Here is a 19,478-nt window from a genome sequence, read left to right as displayed (position 1 = left end):
TTGAAGATGAAGAGCCCATCTCCCTCGGTCGGTCACGATGTTCCGTTTCGTCGTCTGCCGGCGGCGCCCGAATGCAGGGGTTCATGCGCCTTAATCGGCAGGTGAACCGGTTCCCGCAGCTCTAGGGGCGGGAATGCCCTTGTGATGTCTGACCACCCTTGCAGAGGCTTTGGACGAGTCAAATCTGACCTGCAGCGCCTAGTGCTTATCGTTAAAATTGTCGAATCAGCTCAATGCAACCCAGAACAGCCTTGCACTCGCTTTCTTACCGAAGGGTTGCAGATGCTTCTAAATGCAGGGTGCGAGCAGGATTCGAACCCATGGGCTTGGTATTGGTTTTGGTCGGCCCAGATGTCCTTGGCAATGAGCTTGATATGCGAGCTCGTGGTTCATGACCAAGATACAGCATGGCTATCGTCGAGAAACAAGTCACGAACGGAAGCCCCTTACCATTGCGTCCGTCTAACGAGACACGCATGAGTCACATGCGGTATTTGGGGGCACGAGGATGATATCGGTGCCTATTTGGAGCCAGATCTAGGCTCTCGGCGAGAAATGTCTCAATCTGCTCAGCCGAGGTAAGGGTTGACGGAGATCCAGGGTCATGCCCAACGCATTTCCACGGTTTCAGCGCGAGCGGGAATATCAAAACTCTCGTCAATGGCGACAAGAAGAGTCTTGTTAAAACTTGGATAGCCTACCCATTTCAACCTATCAGTATTGCCCTGCCCACCTTTCATCCGTCACAAGCTGTCACTCTTTCGTCTGTGATGATGTGGTCAATTCAACAAGGCCTTAGTATGCTGGCATTTTTGCCATTCGCCTTGGGCGAGCTGGGTTTCCAACTATATCCGCTCGTTCCTACCCAGCCGATGGCTGAGATGCTCGGTATCAGCGAAAACTGCGTCAAGGCTCTGTGAGTCCCCCACCCCCCATAAACATGCCTACGTCGGTCCAGACGACACTAATACCTCCAGCAATACCACCTTGCCATGCGACAAGGACCTGTTCGGGTGGACCGTCAAAGTCGACGATGTCTACTGGACTGAACAGGATGCTAGCACCCTGTGTGTCCCAGGCTGCGAGACCAACGTCCGAACATGGACAGAGACCGTGGCCTCCGCTTGCGCGGAAGATTGGCTCGTTGTCGGCGACCGTGCCGTGCCGGCTGAGACGCTCAGTCTCCGCTTTGCAGAGGGTCTGGAGATGGCCTGCCTGCGAGATACGAACAACAAATGGTGCCTGCCGGCGTCCTACAACTGGACCGGCTCGGACGTCGTCCAAGTCGACTGCGCAGCAAATCCGGCGGACCCGTGGTGCATTAACCCGGCCAACGTGTCCGCTGAGAATAGCCGCATCTCAACGTTATACGACGATGATTTGCTCTGTTCTGAGTGTTTCCTTAACATGCTCTATCGCCGCGTCACGTCAGAGTTCCTCCCAGACACCGACCACTCTGACTATCTCGTTGGCGAATTCCAGGACATCCAATCGGTCTGCCAGACGAGTATCGGCCCCTTGGCCACGCGCGCCGTCCCTCTGTACCCCTACGCCACTGAGCTCAACGAGACGGCCCCGGAGCCCACGGATATTCCGTCCACGGGTGCTCCTATCGTCGGCGATGACGGGTCCCCGTGGGACCCCGAAGAAGACACCGAGGACCCCGGCATTGATGAAGAGATCCCGGACGGAGAAGAGGATCCAGACGAAGCCGAACCGGAGCCGGAGCCAGTCGAACCGGTGGTGCCGACAAACTGCACCGCGCGGGCCGTCGATGCTCGGTACGCCAGCCTGGACGGCATCGAGGCCTGCAATGAACTTGCCGAGGAGTACGGCGTCGCAACGGGTCAGCTCATGTTCGCAACGAATGCGGAAGATTGCTACTCATATGACTTTGTCTGCGTACCGGAAGCCTGCGAGCTACTACGCGTCAACGCTGGAGATACTTGGTCTGTACCATCATCTTGCATCTTAACACCAGATCCGTTTGACGAGTTGCTAACGTTTCCATCGCCGAAACAGTGATACCATCTCGAAAGCCATATCAAATGACACGGAGCCGATCAGCGTTGCACAGCTTATGACCTGGAATCCTAACCTGATGGGTGCCTGTGATCATCTGACCGAAAGCCAGTACCTATGCATCTCGTGAGTATTCCGTGCTTCTAGAACCCATGAGCTTGCAACCGCTTTGCGCTCGACCGCTGAAACTCTTGACCTTCCAGACGACCTGGCGGCACTTGGGTGAAGCCGCCTGACGATCAGATCCCCGACGACTCCAATGGGCCTGTCCGCGGTGGTCCGGGGAGCACCGAACTTCTCCCCATTATCACAGACCCCTCCACCGTCCCGGCCGATCGCAAACAAGAGGGCATCCCGGCGAACTGCAACCGCTTCGTCAAGGCGGAGAACACCGCCGCTTCATGTTGGAAGATCGCCAACGACGCGCAGATCACGCAGACCAGGTTATGGGAACTCAACCCGGCCTTGGGCACCGACGGCGAGCACTGCGGAACCCAGATTTGGTTCGGGTATTACTACTGCGTCGGCGTCCCCGGCGACGGCACCACCGGCCCAACCACCACGCAGAGTCTCCCGGCAACGACCGCGTCCGCGACAGCCTCGTCCGTCCCAAAACCGACACCGCAACACGAGGGAACAGACCCCAACTGCAACAAGTGGACGCAGGCCGGCGACGGTGCTGGGTGCTGGCAGCTTGCCACTGACGCGGGCGTCGACCTGGCGCTGTTCTACAGCTGGAACCCTGTGCTGGGCGCCGCCGGTGAGAATTGCGGTACCATGATCTGGCCTACGTACTACTACTGCGTCGGCGTGGCTACCGGCTCAGGAACGCCGACGACGACGGCGGCGCCGCCGGCGACCACCACCGCTCCGGCCAAGCCGTCGAACACGCAAGCAGGCATCCCGGACAATTGCAGCAAATTTGCCCAGGCTGGGGACGGCGCTTCTTGCTGGCAGCTAGCAACTGACAACGGCATCGAGATGTCGGTTCTGTTCGCGTTGAACCCTGTCCTTGGACCAGCCGGAGAGAACTGCGGGTCGCAGATTTGGCCGACGTATTACTATTGTATTGCTGTTAGTTGATAAACTGGACACTGCACGGATTCAATTGTGAGGATTCGCTGTAATGTGAATATCTATCTGCTTCTTTGCAATCTGAATTATACCATACGACTGTCTCCATTGATGCGAAAATACGCTAGTGCGCGTTCTGTTTGAGCAGAAAACCTGATTTACGCGTCTGACCAGTCGTACTCGTCGTCCAAGATAGCCGCGCGAGCAGGTACGGCAGCCCTGAGAAAGTCATCTTTTCTGAAGGCGTCTGGCCAGCCGTATTCACGGTACAACTTCTTGATCGCCTGAAATTTATCAGTACCTACCCGATGCCTTTGGATGTCACACGCAGCAGGGTAGAGCTGTGTATTCGCGATCGGGGCTCACCTTGGCATCCGGGTCATTCACCGCTCGAATAGCAGCCCCAAAGTTTCCCGCAGCGGGTGCTGGGACCAGCTTCAGACTTGAGATATCCTTGTGCATCTTCTCGAAGAAGGTCTGGAATGAAACCGCCTTTGCGTTGAGCCATGGCGCGTCTTCTTCGGCCTCGGCAGGGGCGTCATCATACAGGTAGTAATCGTCGCCCTGAGGATAGACACATCCTGCACTTCTCTTAGTATACTATACAGCAGAAAAGGTATGTGGGAAAAATGGATGTTAAGAAGCCAAACCTCTTTCCGTATCGATGAGCCAAATCACCCCGATTGCAGCTTCGTCATATGTCAAGGATACCATATGCGGCGGCAATGGTTTGTCAAAAGGCGCCAACCCAAGCATTGCAAAAGGCCGTTCATGCCAATTTGGGTCTGGGTCCTTTTCCGGCTGCCACTTGTTTCTGAGGTAGGACAGTACCTTCGTTTCATAGTAGACCACCGCGTCGTCGCCCGCTTCGTCAGTACTGGGGGCTCCCGCTCGCGGATACGGAAGATGTCGTAAAAGGTCAGTGACCTTATCAGAGCGGCCTAGGGTCCGCAGCGCGTCGACGTTAAGCTCCTCATCGGTCCATCCCGTTTCGGGTGGCGCCTGAAGGGCTTCCGGGTGCAGATGGCCCATGTCCACGAGCAGGCGGTAGTGGCCCTTCACGAGTGAGACGACGGCATCTCGGTTGTAGCCGAAAGCTTGTGGAGGCTCTCGGGCAGGCGTCTTCTTCTTGCGACGAAACATTGTTGCGCAGATTGAAAAGAGGACGAGTGGGTAAATTTGCTGTTCTTGAAGTCTGAAAACAGGGAGGAGGCAGTTCTTAAGATAAGCTTACTCCAAGGCGGCAAGAAGGAAGCGGGGTTCATGCAGGATGGCCGCTAATAGTCCAAGCAACCCCTCCCCCCTGCATGCTTTGTCGACAAGGGGTGATCAGATAAACGAGGTTCACAATAAGACGATAGAGAACAGGAAATGAGAAAAAGAAAAGACGAAAAAGAACAGACCCCACTTCCTAAGGCGGTTTTCATTTTGGCATCTCAGTGCATCTAAAGCGAGAAAACCAATTGTAGATGAACGCTCACACTCTTCTATTTGCCCGTATGTTTTTGCTCTCTTCACTAGAGCAACACCATGCCAAACTCCCTAATGCACTTCTTTCCGCTAGTGCCTGTGACAGCCATATGAGTATCGATAACAGCGACCTGCCCCACAAGTCGATTCCCTACCTGGCTCACCCTGCTCTCTGTAGCATGAGGCTGGATTGGGCGCCAGAACATAGGCTCTCAGCAGTCCTCAAATTCGAAGCCATCTGGCATCATTGTAGGACAAGTTGCAAAAGGCGGCCAAGAACGTCAATGCGCAAACTAAAAGCATTATCGTGGATAAAGAGAATTAGATCCTGGATTTGACGACCGGCTGGCGCTGGTGACAAGTCATGTTTGAAAGAAAGTAGATAAGAGTTTGTTATGCATGTATGTGGAATTTCCAGAACAACCTGCGGCACGGCCGGTATCGGACGATATTTATTCAAACGACGTTTGTATCTTTGTACTCTTGCTACTAAATCCCCAAAGGTTGTCTGATATTCTTTGTTACATACATATGATTTAGTTCAATGTGTTCGAGTCGCCTTCTTTCGGACGCCTACCGTCTTAACCATTTGATCCAGAAATCGAGCTTTTTATGAGGTTGAACCCATAGAAAAAAGCTTTCAAGCGTTTCTGGCAGGTTCGAAGACGGATTCCGCTTTTTGTAAGCATTAGCTCGTCTGATCATCATGTTCCCGGTAGCGCAAAAGGTTTGTCCAGGTCCAGTGGATGAAGAAGTTGAGCTCATCGATGAAGACGGAGAACTTGTGGCGGATGGAGGACTTGATATGGGCGGCAGACTCGTTGTGTTTGAAAAGCTTGAGAAGGGTACGGAACTCGAAATGGGCGAAGAAACCGTTGTGTTCGAGAAACTAGTAAAAGGCAAGGAAGTAGATGTGACTGAAGGACTTGCCACGGCTAACGAACTCGTCGTCGGGGAGGAAGTCGAACCAGGCAAAGAATCTCTTGTGGGAGAGGAACTCGCTACGAGTGAGGAACTTGAATCTGGCGAGGGTGTCGAGACAGGCGAAGAATTTGCACTGGATGGAGAGCTTTCCGTGGGCGATGCACTCAATGTGGACTTTTCCGGGGGGGTTGAGATTGGCGGGGGAGTCGCTGTGGAGGAGGAGCTTGATAGTGTCAAGGAGCTGGACACGGGCGACAGACTCGATACAGGTGATGAAGGCGAGATCAGTGTTGATAGACTTGCCGAGGAGAGATCGCTCCTCATGGACGGAGAGTGGAGGATATTACTGGATGGACTCAGCGTAAGGAGTGGAGAACTGTTGTTGAGGCTTGATGTAGATGAAGTAATTGAAGGGGAGTTGAAAACAATTGCCGAAGACGGCGTTGATATTGAGGTAGAGGTGGGGTTTACGACACATTCCGAGGTGGATATTGTTGACGCTCGAGTAAGGGAGCTCGCTGTCAACGACGACGACGAAAATAGAGATTGCGAAGGCGATGTTGGCAAGGACGATGGCGCTGATAAAGAGGACTGCGAACCACTGAGAACGGGCGATGACGATGAAAGGCTTGAGGGCCCAGCGTCGCCATCGAACCTAATGTAGTCATTGAGACTGACGGCTGTGTGCTAGGTGATGCGAAGCTGCCTGGAGGCACACTGGATGGGCCTATAGTAGTTAAACCGCTTGTTGGGCTGCTCGAGGGTCCTATCAGGCTCGAGCTCGTGGCCGACAATCTCGAACTACCCATGTCCTGACTAGACGAGCTGGGGGCAACGATCTGGCCGTTTTGACATTGTTCGACTAAGATATTTCTGCAATTAGCACTTGGGTGGTCGTCCAGAAATGTCGGGCTTTGATCAATCTCACCTGTGTATGCTACGAGAGAGACTGGGTCGCAATGGGTGGCCGGGAAGCAAAGGTGATATAGACCCGTGCGGTTCGATCCTGGCAGAAACTCGCCTGATCGACGGGCAGGATCGGGTTAGCAAACTGAAGAGTTCCTTCGGAAACACTGAATGTCGTTGTGACGGAGTCCACTGGCGGTGTTCCTCCGGCGTTGAGAAGTTTATAGCTCTCGCCAGCATAGAACACAGGTACACCATCGATCGAGAGCTGTCCAAAGGCTAAGTCGTAGGGTTTTGCGTTGTTGCAATCTTGGCGATCTTCATTCGTATTCTCAACCACAAAGCCCCCTAGGACTCTCCTCCTCAGACTCCGTTTCACAAGTGTTGGGCCTGGAACAACGAGAAATATCAAGGGTTGAACGGTCGCGGCCGACTCTGACGGTAGGGGAACAGAATTGGAGCTGGTGGTACTGAACTGCGGTGGATTTGACGAAGCTGGGACGTTGGATGTAGATGTGAATGACGATGGGAGAAGTCCTGATGGGGAGCCGAGAGCAGAGGGTTGTTGAGATAGAGCTGGTCCTGTTGACGTTGCCCTGGATGTATCGGTAAGCAGTGTGGACGGTGGGAATGTCAAGGCGGTGAAGGATGATGACGATGAGAGAAGGAAAGAAGGCGGTTGCAGAGGTGCAGTTGGTCCTGTCGAGAATGGCTTTGTTGATATGCCCGTCAGTATCTTGGATGGCGATGCTGAGAGCCAAGGACCCAACGACGCAGACAGGGTCTCGGAGACGTCATCTGAGAGATTGGTGGAAGCTTCAATTCCCGTCTCAGTTGATGATGTTGTGGTGCTGTTAGAGCAGACTGAACTCAAAATTGGCTCTAGATAAGTTGAGAACCATGTAAAGCACACTGTCGATGGATCATCCTGATCCACCTCGGGTGCAATAGCACTTGCAATGATCCTTGGTATTACCAGGGAACCGACGAGCAATGGAGGCTTCATTGCGAACAGACTGGAACCTCAAAGCTCCAGATTCAGTCAATTTATTGGGGCTGGATGGCGACGGTCCAGCAAGATACAAATACAACTGACCTGGGGATATGTGGGGAAGGTAAGGGAGTTTCGTGCGTGAGATCTTCATAACAAGGGGGCAGATTTCAGTGCTGTGATGTCTTAAATCGACTGGTTGTTCAATACTTCGTATACTGTAATTGGTCGACAACCAAGTTTGAATCTGCTAGAATGGGTCGTGCCTAGAAGGAGGCGCAGGGAGCCCAAGACAATCTCACGAAACGCCACGAAAGGAAACGGACACGAATGCCCCGCCAACCTCGGACGTGACCATGGAATGTTACATGGGAAATAGACAGGGCGCAGAGTTCCCATCGGGCCGCGTGTGCTCATTCAATGGGTGCAGTACTAACATTCCATCTCAGACTGGGCTAGCTGATGACAAGTGGTTGTTGTTGCTCGGCCCGAGGCTGATTAAACATGTGAAAAAATGGATCGTTACAAATGTCGTGATCATACATGAACCCGCCCTCGTGCTTTCAGTCGTATCCCATCGAGGTCCATGAATCTCTTGCAGCTTCATCCAACAACAACCGGGGACAACATTTCAAGAGTCCAAGACTAATGAAGTTACACATGACTTTCCTTGCATAAGCCTGTGGGGTGGATCCTCGAAGACAACTCTTCAGCATTATTAAGCCTTAAGGCACGCATCAGTTTCGTCCGCTATGAGCGTCGTTGAATTGGTTACCTGGGCTTCCAGCAGGGTCCCGCTACGGAGACGGCAAGACGCGATAAGCGCTCTCCCTAAAATAGCAGCACTGACATCAACACCAATACAGGCACTAGATGGTACACCCAAAAGCGCCCAAAAAGAGACATCCCATGCACCGGATTTACTCTGTAAAACTCAGTTATTTCTTCTATGATTATCTAGAGTACGTTACCAGCTGAATCGGATTAATCTAAAATCTGAACTCGGTCGTACCTTGGGAGGGCAACTTCTGGTCAGAAGCATCACGTGATATCTGGCTCACTCTAATGCAATTTGCTCCATGACACATTCATAGATTCACGTACTGTCATATCTGCACAGCGGATAGATCCAGTGGAGAGACTTCAACCAGTGCTCCGTTCAGTAAGAACGTCCAATCATACATACCGAACAGCCCGGACGGAATGGTTTGATACATCCCGCTTTCACCTCGAGTAAATTCTGGCTGACGCAGATTTCAGAAGGCAATGTCATCAAACACGATAACCCCCCAAAATACATCTGTATGCGGCTCTGCAATTAAGAAGATGGCATAATAGTTGTCTATGTGACAGCTCAGATGGCGAACAAGGGCTCTCGGTCTGTTTTAACGCCACACAAGGCGAACAAGTGAGGCGGCTAGGCACCCTTTGGCGGCCTCGCCCGGTGCTCGGTGACAGTTCGCGTCCCACTAGACTAAGCACAGCCGAAATACCATAAAGAACTGACTTCGCCATCGCACTCAGCTTCAGTCCTGACTACCTCAGCGTCAATCAACCTTACTAAGCGTTTCCACGGCACATGCGACTCCGCCATTCACTGTCTGCAGTGAACAACATACCACTTCTAAGGCATACCGTTGATAGGCCGGCGCCATGCCTTCCTCACAGCACCCCGCTGAGCTTCCACGCCGGCATACCCATAATTCGCACCAGTCTTCGTTGTTATCACGGCTTAGCCGAAAGAAACATAGAGCGGACACCATGTACAGCGGGAAGAGTACACAGTCTCACGATACCACTGTCTCTAGCTTGGTGTATGATCACTATTCATCCTACGAGATTACCTGGGATACTTTAAAGGCATTTTTGCAAAGAAAATGGCCGGACCGGCAATTTCCAGACGATGGTGAAAAGGTAAATTTCATTGACCTGGCAAGGGGCTTTAGATTATTATCGCTGACTGTGTTTTGCATTGCTAGAAGGGTGACCGGTGGGTTTTCGAAGTCCCAGAAAGGCTCACGAAGGTATGTCTATGATACTCCAATCGCTTATCTATTCCATATCTATGAAAGAGGGACGCTGAGAAATTACAGGAAGATCGAAACGAACTTGCTGCCTTGCGAGATGTTAATCAAAAATCAGCTCAACGGAAACCCTCATTTTCGGACTCGGAAGGTTGAAAAACTGATTTGACAAGGGGCGGAGTCATCATACGGGTGGGCCTTGAGTTGTTAAATCCATTGATTGGCTTACCGCTCTCCAAGTGATGGTGTCCTGGAAGCGGCTTGCGATCGGAAAGAAAAGAACCTTGCATTATTTATGCGGCAGACAAGACCGACACCATGTGCGCCCACTGTGTCTGGACTTTCAACGCCAATGACGAGGTTTGGTTTTTCTTGTTCTTCTTTTTTGGGTAGACATACAGGAATAGATGCCCAAAGCGTAGCTGATCATAGGACAACGAGGTTGTAATGATGTATCGAAACAAGGCAGCCTCTGGTTGCCTAAATCGGGCCATGGGGAGATCAGGCTCTGGGACAGGAACCATGCAGGCTGTATGTAACCATGGATGCCAAAACTGCATGTGGCAATGGGATGATTGGGGATGCCCCACACCAGGTCTGCCTAGCCACGTCTAAAAGCGCCTGACTGCGGCGGATGCAGATGATGCGGTGTAAGACACGGAATGTGATGGTCATGCGCCTTGTTGGGGAGGCAAAGTGCACTTTATGCGGCGTCCGCAGCTTACGGCACATATACGTGGAGGGTCCTACGGGGCATTCTGAGAAGTCCTAGACATTGGATTTGCGCAAATGCGTGTGACAAAGATAAGCTAGTGACTCGGTGATGCACCCTCCCCTGGCCGTGACGATAGCATGACAAGTGCGTCTATGCGGCTGCGCTATCAAGCTTGATGCCATCCATAACTACAACACCGGGGATCACTGAAGCATCGAAAAAAGTCTGGATCTCATAGAATTCTTCGTCATTATCGTCCTCTTCAATGGACACTGTGAATCCCCTACCGGCGGAGTTTCAAGCATCTTACGACGAAAGAGACAGATACCCGCAAAATCGCCTTCAAAGAAGCATCAGCACGTACCCAATTGCACTGTCGAGATATTTAGAGAGACTGGATTAGACATCAGACGATCTCTGTGAAAGAGACGTTGAGAAGGTGGACGTATGCTTCCGAGACCTCAAGACTAATGATGGGGCTGGAGAAGGTTTGATCGACTGCTTGTCGGATTGGGCGTATAAACTGACAGAATTGGCAGACGTGTCGAGGCGAAATATCCACTCCCCAAACACTCTTACACAATGGCTAGGAGTCCGGCAAATTGGACATGGGTTGTCGAATCAGCTACTGGGCGTGGCCAAGAAAGACCCAAAGTGCCGATTTATGTGCGTCACAAACCTGCATTTCATCTTCATATTTCTTTCGCATTGGAAGGATTAACGATCTTATAGCTACATATTGGCCGCAATTCGCGCGCACGTCTCAATATCACTCGGTCAATGTTGTCGGAAATTCTCACCTTTCATCAGGTAATGCCGGACATCCTGGATTTCTTGCTTGTTAATGGACTCCAAAGTGAACCTTACAATCTCAGTTTCAGCAGTTTCCGAGAGCAACGGTGTTTGAAGCAGTCCCATGGGAAATCTTGCATCAACAGCCTTGGTCGCTCCGGAAGACAATATCAAATATGCTACAACCTGAAAGGAGTGACGGCCAAACCCGAAGATCCAGAGAATCCTGATTTTTCTATTCGCCCAGCTGCCTTTTACCACAAGTTCGACGTCGTAGGGGGGAATTCTCTTTGGATTGTTGTCAAGGGAGGACTAGACGCACAGGAATTCAAAGAGTTGACTGGGAACAACGCTCGGCCAGAAGACAAGTCGTTTGTTGATGCAATAGAATGCTTCCGATCAAGCCTCTCAGCTCATGTGATGTTTTGTCGTTGGTCCACAGAAGACTGGAGAGCATACATCAAGTGGCTTGAACAGGTTGTTGTTGCTGAGGTTAGTCATATTTCTGAAGTATTCGACTCAAAGGCTTGCAAGCTCATTGCCACGTCTCGGACCAAGATGGCTCTGCTGGCGCCAACAACAGGCGGATATCACTACACGATCTACACAGCTGCGGACATCCAACGTTTTCTGATATGGTAGGAGAAGATCAGCGAGTCTATCACGGTGCTTGAGTCGAAAATCGAGGTCATGAAGTCTCTCATGCGGTTTTATACGAAATTGGATGAGAATCAAGACTTCGACCTACGCTCATCTTGCACGGATGATATTGACGAGTTCTGCACACAGCTATCTTTCTTGGTCAATGATTTCACCTTACAAATTAGTCGAGCCAAAGCACTAGTGAAGTTAACCAGAGACCGGCGCGAGCTGATCAAACAACACCGGCTAGAACGGCTGAATCACAACATGGAGAAAGAAGCAATCTTGGTGAGAATTGTCACTATCGTGACCTTGATTTACCTGCCAGCAACATTTGTGTCGGTAAGCTGAAGGGAAACCAGGTAAACATGCGTGCAATGCTGTTGCCTTACTGACTTCAGCCGCAGACCTTTTTCAGTACGGACATCATCAAGTATCAAGACTCAGATTCGCCAAAGGGCACTTTCTCGCCGATTGCAATGGAACGATGGCTGCAAGTCACTCTTCCGCTCACCTCTCTGACGCTCTTGGTCGCATATTACGGAAACAAATGGGCGGAAAGCAAATCTCGAGGAAGGATGCTTCCCACTGCCCGCGGCGTTCCAACCAGAGACCAGGGGGAGAACAGCAGCACCGAGGAGTTCGGGCGTACCGGGGCCGGATACGGTCCCACAACAGCGTTCACGAGTACGATGGCACGCCCCACATGGGTAAATCGAGCATGGCGACCTAAGAGCTGGAGGCCACGTCCAATCCCGCTAGTGCCGATCAAAAGCACTTCCTTCAGTCCGTCTCAAATCGTGTGAAGGAAATGTCAGTTGCAAAAAGGCTGACTTTGTCGCCACTCGTGCAAAGGCCACTCGTGTAAAGATGAAGGCGCTGGGATAGCATGCATCGGAAACAGTGGATGCCCATGAGGGCGCCGTGATTACAAAGATTGGGGATATAAGATATTAGACATATCGTACTGAGCGTGCTGCCATTCCCTTCAGGCTTATTTTTGGAAACGTACAATTTGGACATGCTGTGTCACCTTCCATGAAGTATTGTGCCTAGGTGCGTTTGTGACAAAAATGGTATCCGGCATTAGCGCTTCCAATGATCACAAGAATGACACACGATTGAAGTGGAGGCGTAGGCAAGTAAGTGAGGCTGCAGGGTGGCATCCCAACGTTACATTCTGAGCTGATCAGCCTCCGTGTTGTCAGGCACGAGCGTGACGGTCACGGCGCTGCATGTCAGCAATTCTGTCTCACAGCATTTATCGAACTGCTGCATAGGCACGCACGCGGTGATCCAATCGTTCATTTCCCATGGAGACAGCGGCAGCAAGGCAATTTTGGGATCAAGCTGGATGGTGGTGGGCTGAAGCAGGCAGAGGGTCTCTGCCTTGTACGCCTGATTGTGTAGCGGTGAAGCGCAAACCAGTCACTGGTGGTTCGCATGCACTTTGAGATCACTAGCAACACGGAGAACCGGTCAGACCATGGTGAAGCGCGACCAGCTCAGCCCCGTCCCCAAGATTCCCATTCCTGCCTCAGTCTCAATATCGTCTCAGTAGAGCGCTGCACTGCCGGCTAATTTATCTGTCCTAGTTGTGTCTGTCCTTCCACTTCGTCTCACCTCTTTATTATCGAGAAGTCATCGAACGCTTTTCAGATTGTCAATGTTGGGCATTTCGACAAGTTCCACCTAGCTTTGCAGGCCGTTTTCTCAACACTTCCTGGGAAGCTTTAGTGAGCATGGACGGCGCACCGCTGCCAACCGACATCCACACAGAGTTTCTCTACTACCTTCAGAGTGATGGTATTCGCAGAACGAATTTCGAAGGAAAAGAATTCTACTTTCCGAGGCAGATTTCCCGATGGCTCCTCCAGAAAGGGAGCAACGCAACATCGAGTAGAGTCGTGCGCTTGTTTTCCGCCATTTACGACAATCGAGAAGGTTTTACGGGGAAGTTCTTTCCTACTCTGAAAGACAAAGACGTTGAACGCGATCCCATCTTATTCGCAATCTTGGTGCAAATGGAGTGCGGCCATATGCTTCATATATTCCGCAACTCAATAGCGGACACTCACCTCGGTTTCCACAACTTGTCTCATCTATACACCGACATCGAGCAGGCTTTGAAGGAGGACAAAATCACACTGCCGGACCGATACAAAACCACAGGTTATACGGGTGTCTCCACAGACTTCGAACGTCGGCGTTGGGCCTTCCACCCAGCACTGAATGTCCTCGACATGGTTGAGACAGGCATCGAAGGGAAAAGCATTTTGCCATTCTTTGACCGCGATATAATCAACGAGGGAGGAACTGCCGAAGTACATCACCACAAGATTCATGCTGATCTGGTGGAAAACGAGAACCTGCGGCAGATCTTAGAGCCCAGGAAGCAAGATCACAACACAGGCATTGAAGTGAGTCTATATCCCAAGGATACGAGCTGGGTTGCAACCTGACACCCCTAAAGTACTATGATTTTGCAGTCAAATCATACCTCAATGGTTTTGATGATCTTTACAAGTTAGATAGTGATGCCTTCAAGCGGTTTAACGGCACCAAAGACCCGAGGTCTCTCGGCGTAGTCACCTATCTAGGAGAGTACCTTCGTCATGATCGGACAGACAACGGCTTTTCACAGGGAATCACACGCCACATAATGCTGGAGTTTGGAGAGCAAGACCTCGATGAGTACTTGGCAGATACATACCCCCCTGTTCTGAACGAAGAGATCATTGCCTTTTGGGAGAGCCTGTTTGAAATCGCGAAGACTCTTGCAAGAATCCACCAGCTAGAGCATGTACGTGGAGATAAGGTACAGAAGTACGTAGGGTATGTAAACCTTCCAACTTAATCATGTTTCATGGCTTCGCCATTGACATTACGACTTCGCAGATGGCATGGAGATATCAACCCAGACAACATTCTTCGCGTACGAGGCAAATTCAAACTCGCTAATTTCGGTTTCATGCGATTTGAAAAGAGTGACATTGGGAAGCCTCAAACAACACATATGCTGGGTGACAACAGAACATATGGTATAAGTCACTCTGATAGCTTCGATGAGTTTGACAAACAGTAGCTAATTGACCGGTCTAGGAGCACCTGAGCGAGAGGAGCCAGCCGGAGAGGCCAAACGGCTTGATTCAACCACGATTGACACATGGTCTTTAGGTTGCGTGTTCTCTGCGGTGGCTACTTGGGTGGTTCTCGGCTCCCAAGGCTATGAGAATTATGGTGAGATGCGAGTGATGGTCCACAAAAGACTTCGCCAGCGTCACAGTCATGACTCCAGTGTGAATGTTTCCAACTGCAGCGATGCCTTCCACGATGGCATCGATGTCTTGCCTGCCGTTCTAAACTGGCACGAGTATCTTCGGAGTTCATCGCGCAAAACTGACACTATCACCTGTCGCGTACTTGACCTTGTGGAAAGTGGGATGCTGGACAAAGACCCCGAAAAGAGGTTGGAATCAGCCGCCCTGTGTACGAGGCTGGACCAAGTTCTAATAGACGCCAAGAAAGAATATCAGGATGAGCTGAAAGTCGGCCGTCTCAGACGCCAGTCCCCTGAAACACTCAGTGCGCTTCTAGATCTTGACAAGCGAGCACCAAAGTCTGCACAACCCCGTTCCCAGCCTGCTATCGATAACAACTATCGCAGTACGAGGAAAGATACGGCCTCGGGACTATTCAACGGGTCTGCGCTCGCAGTTGCGAGAAGTAGCCGCGTGAAGAAATTTGAGCACCTTAACAAATTTCTTCGTGGAAAGATTGCCCATCGAGAAGAAGTAATCCAATCCGGCCTTGATGCTCTGACGGGAGGTATCTTTGAGCTGCCAACCGATGGACGGAGCATACCAGCCGGGGGAGCGGCAGCAGAAAATTTGTCTCAAACACTCAAAACGACGCCTTATACCCAACAAAGTGGGTTCCATGCCACGAGCATTCCAACTATCCATACAACACAAGATCGGGAAATTGCCACTACGCCATCTGAACTACCACAGGACCCCGAAGACCACTGGAACTCCTCGGCGACATCGCGGACGGCTATTCATCTTTCAGCCTCTCAAGGAGAAGATCATGTCAGTACGACTGGGAAGGAAATGCCTTTAGCTCCCCCCAATGAAAAAGATCTCGCGGGCAGGATGAAGACCTTCTTGAATTCCATCAACAGGACTAAAGGTGCTAAAAGCTCGAGACATGAAAGTCCCAAAGCTGAGCCCAGATTTGCATCCAGGCAAGAACCCAGGCAAGAACTCGGGCTTCAACGTCCTAGGATTGGGGATCCTTGGCTTGAAGGCTACAGACTAAACCCCACCAAGGACAATACCTCGCAGCTGGACAGCTCACAGCAAGACGGTCTTATGAGCGATGAGAACAACCCTGATGACCCCCAGGATAACGATCGCCAGTTGAATAAGAATTCCAGTCAATGTGTAGACGTGTATTATGTGCTTCAACCATTATGGCACGCATCATCTATTGTCACGGATGCATGGAAACGAGGCATAGAAACAGTCGGAGGAACTCAACTGTCCTGGTGGCCCCTAGCGGATCCAGAAAGAGTGCCGAAGCCCGGTTTCACTAGGATCTATTCTGTGGTCTTTTCTGAGGCTCGCCTTACTACTCAGAGATTCTATGATGATATTCCGACATCTTCTGCCCAGCGAATTTTCCCGCGCCTTTCGAACTCATGTTATTTTCCACTCCCAACTGGATTGCAAGCACTGGGTCGCCAAGCAGTAATTCTTCGAGAGACTACCCTGATGCAGGTTCTTCATCAGTTCCAAAGTAGAGGAGACTACAGGACTTCACTTGTGCCTGAATCTGCATATCCACAGCGTGCAGATGTGCAATTGGGTACAGGAATTACTCCCTAGGGTGTTAATGGCACATACGGAAAAGCGGAAAGATTCGCAGGTGACGATCAACGAAGCGATCAAAGGGGGGCCGAAGCATCTTCTGAAGCAGTTGGACAAGAGATCAAAAGATCTAAAGTGGTGCTATACCTCACAGCAAACATTGGAAGAGAAGAATCGGTTGCATGCGCCGTCGAACTTGGCAATAACGATCAGGAGACACTTCGTAGTCTTCGCACGGCATTTCGAAGTTTCCCATCCAGCAGATGGAAGATTGCAACTGGAGTGAGGTTCTACAGAGTAATCCAACCTGAGAATCAAAATTTAAGTAGGCATCGTCGCTAACAATTCACAGTTTCGGAGCTTTCACTTTCGCCAGCAGTCCAACAGATGCTCGGTCGTTGTACACGAGGATAAAGAGCGTTATCCACGAGAAGTAGATCCCGAGTACAAAAGTTATCAATATACTCCTCGCCCGTGGGAAGATGACCATGAATTGCCCTGCTTGAGCGGAGAAGCTTGGTATTTCTACAATAACCAAGATGAATGTAGAACATCAAAGCAGCTCAACGGTTCATTTCCAACACGACTGGGTGAATCACCCGGTTCTCGTTTCACTGGATGGAGCATTCACATTCAACAACGATATTCAATTTTGATTATCTTGATTCCTGTCCTCGCCGTCACTGTTATCACACTTGTGTCCACAATGTGGTTCATACCGGCTTGGCTCCGCACACACGAAGATGATCTACAAAACGCGACTGTGCCAGTGATGCTTGCACTCACGACGGTACAATTCATGATTCAACTACTGGTCTCATTATTGGTATTTCGATGGAGCTTGTAACAGGGTTGGAGGGGAATATCTGGCGTTGTTTAACTATGATTCATCTTCGTTGCACACAATGAATGGGGTGCTGCCAAGCATTTGTGCTGATGCGTGTGAATTCAAAGTTGTCGTAGACAACACCAAATGCCCACCAGTCATTCAAAGTTCCAGACTAATATATCAGGACTGCCATTATGTGACCAGTGGAATTTTAGTGGGACACAAAACTCATCATTCAACCCGCTAGAATTGAAAAGTGAAAGCAGATTAGTGTTTCCATTTCTCCTTACTCTCGGCCCAACCAAGCATTGGCTTGCGAAAACATTCCTCGTATGTCAACCCTTAGTTCGATGATTTAGTCAGAGCAGGTAAAAGGAAATCGCTGCAGAGTTAAAAGAGCCAATCATAAACTCACTGCCATCCGCGATGTCAGAATTCAATTTAATGTGAATGAGACTAGCAAAATGTTTTTCCTACTGGCGGAAGTTTACCGCGGGTACTAGATCCTATCCCTGAGGTTGCTTGGCATGAAGCAGCTGACAGCATGATTTCCAGACCGCCACTGCCGCGTTTACACACGTCTTGGCAATAGACTAAAGCAATCATTCTTAATGAGACGTTGTTAGGACCGAACGACGACACCTAGCTTTAATTTCCTGACTTGGGCCGTGGACGGTGATCATTGATTATGAAGCTCGGCCCTCGTCATTTCCAGATCATATGAGAGATCCAGATGAGCGCAATGCGGTGCACGATTGAAGGCTACTTCACTGCTGAATGGATGGAAGCTTCAAAGATTGTAGGATGGTGGGGGACAGTGGTAATTGGATCCGAGCATTAGACTTGACAGCCAACCAGGAGAAAAGGACGCAAAAACGGGTGATTTCCCCAAACCAGATGCACCCTCCATGACCATCCCATGACACAACCTCATTTGCTGAAGGGCGGGTTAGACCTGTATGATGAGTGGTGGGGCTAATCCTTCTCTTCGTTACAATTCTGTTGCGATGAGGTGAATCAGAAAAGGCCGTATGCGTACAAAAGAATGTCTCGTTTTCGTGGGCCGACATCTCTTCGTTTTCTCCTCGTCATATCATGAACAAACACATAGTGGAGCTGGGCTGCATCCGGCTGGCCAAGACTAAATATTGGTTCAGGGCTACTACGTTGGTCTAACACTCGGTGAGATTGTTGACGTCGGTTTAAAGGGACCCCGACTTTCGCCGACGCTGTCATCTCATCTACGTGGCACTAGACGTCGGAATGATGCGACATGCACATGGCCCGTTTTTCTTCTACTAAGCTTCTGCTTCAGGTACCTGATTGGAGGCTGCGTCGGAACAGAGAATGAGGTTGACGTGCTATTGGGCCTACTCCGCACTGTCGGGTCTTGACACCATGTGGCAGGAGATGAGACAGCCGTCATGTGGTACTCGCTAATATGCGGCACGGGTCTGGCCACAAGATACCGAGCTCTGCATATGCACCCCAGATATATGACCTGCCCAACTCCCGAAGGGAGAAAACATATGGGCCGGCGGTAGGGTGGCATTCGGAGACTGGTTGACCCCACGGCCCGAATGTCATGCATATTAGAAGGTCCATTCAGCATCCAGAGACTACAAAGACACTGGCATGAGGGCCTCAGCGAGACCGTGTGACAAACAGGGGTTTCTTTGATTTGTTGTGTGGGCCGTGATGTTCCACACGGATGACAAACACTTCGGCGCTGTTCGCAACCGTCAAAGTGCCTGATCCGTAGTTTCATCCTTTCAACCGGTGGATATTTGGATATTTGTTCATGACTTCAACGCTCTCAAGGCTGCATGCAGTATGTATTGCCTGCAAGCAACGACGCTCGCTGCAACGTAGCATGTTGGACTTCTTATTGGCTTAGTGATACTGTGAAGCATGATCAGACAAAGACGAATGAAGCAAGAGCCTGCTGTCTCATGAACACTTTGTTGCGAAATGGAGCATCAAGGCCAGCGGCATGATTCAACCGGGCCTACAACGGCTTGTCATCGGACCTTTACATGTCGGCAGTCCTGTTTGTTGCAGATCTTGCCGAAGACGGTTCGAAGACATAATTCTGTCATGACTGTTTGCATTGTATAAAGAAGACAAAGAGATGAAGAAACAGCAAAAGAAAGACTTGTAAGTCCTCAGACTCTGATATCAGAGCTGTCTTGGAAGCCATTTTTGTACATACCACTGT

The 19,478-nt window shown here is 50.6% G+C and overlaps 4 protein-coding genes across 4 annotated transcripts; 3 read left to right on the top strand and 1 right to left on the bottom strand.

Moving 5' to 3' along the window:
• Positions 1–872: 872 nt before the first annotated feature.
• Positions 873–3,105, top strand: CGCS363_v004316 (LysM domain-containing protein; the record flags this gene model as incomplete). The annotated part of the gene is made up of 4 exons (XM_036636165.1): positions 873–916; positions 978–1,949; positions 2,023–2,148; positions 2,226–3,105. The coding sequence occupies 4 exons, from the start codon at positions 873–875 to the stop codon at positions 3,103–3,105; spliced, it is 2,022 nt and encodes a 673-aa protein (XP_036498102.1).
• Positions 3,106–3,254: 149 nt separating this feature from the next.
• Positions 3,255–4,239, bottom strand: CGCS363_v004315 (uncharacterized protein; the record flags this gene model as incomplete). Its single annotated transcript, XM_036636164.1, has 3 exons — positions 3,255–3,380; positions 3,463–3,677; positions 3,747–4,239. 3 exons carry the CDS (start codon positions 4,237–4,239, stop codon positions 3,255–3,257), a joined length of 834 nt encoding a protein of 277 aa, XP_036498105.1.
• A 1,033-nt stretch (positions 4,240–5,272) lies between these two features.
• CGCS363_v004314 (uncharacterized protein) lies at positions 5,273–6,154 on the top strand (the record flags this gene model as incomplete). Its single annotated transcript, XM_036636163.1, has 1 exon — positions 5,273–6,154. One exon carries the CDS (start codon positions 5,273–5,275, stop codon positions 6,152–6,154), a length of 882 nt encoding a protein of 293 aa, XP_036498104.1.
• A 5,673-nt stretch (positions 6,155–11,827) lies between these two features.
• On the top strand, positions 11,828–14,737 carry CGCS363_v004313 (uncharacterized protein; the record flags this gene model as incomplete). Its single annotated transcript, XM_036636162.1, has 5 exons — positions 11,828–11,902; positions 11,968–12,247; positions 13,340–13,980; positions 14,034–14,363; positions 14,663–14,737. 5 exons carry the CDS (start codon positions 11,828–11,830, stop codon positions 14,735–14,737), a joined length of 1,401 nt encoding a protein of 466 aa, XP_036498107.1.
• Between the last annotated feature and the right edge of the window lie 4,741 nt (positions 14,738–19,478).

Source organism: Colletotrichum siamense (assembly GCF_013390195.1).
Source record: "Colletotrichum siamense strain Cg363 chromosome Unknown KSG_Cg363_contig03, whole genome shotgun sequence".
NCBI lineage: Eukaryota > Fungi > Ascomycota > Sordariomycetes > Glomerellales > Glomerellaceae > Colletotrichum > Colletotrichum siamense.
Note: the sequence above shows the minus strand (reverse complement) of the source record. Positions and strands in the feature narration are given on the sequence as shown.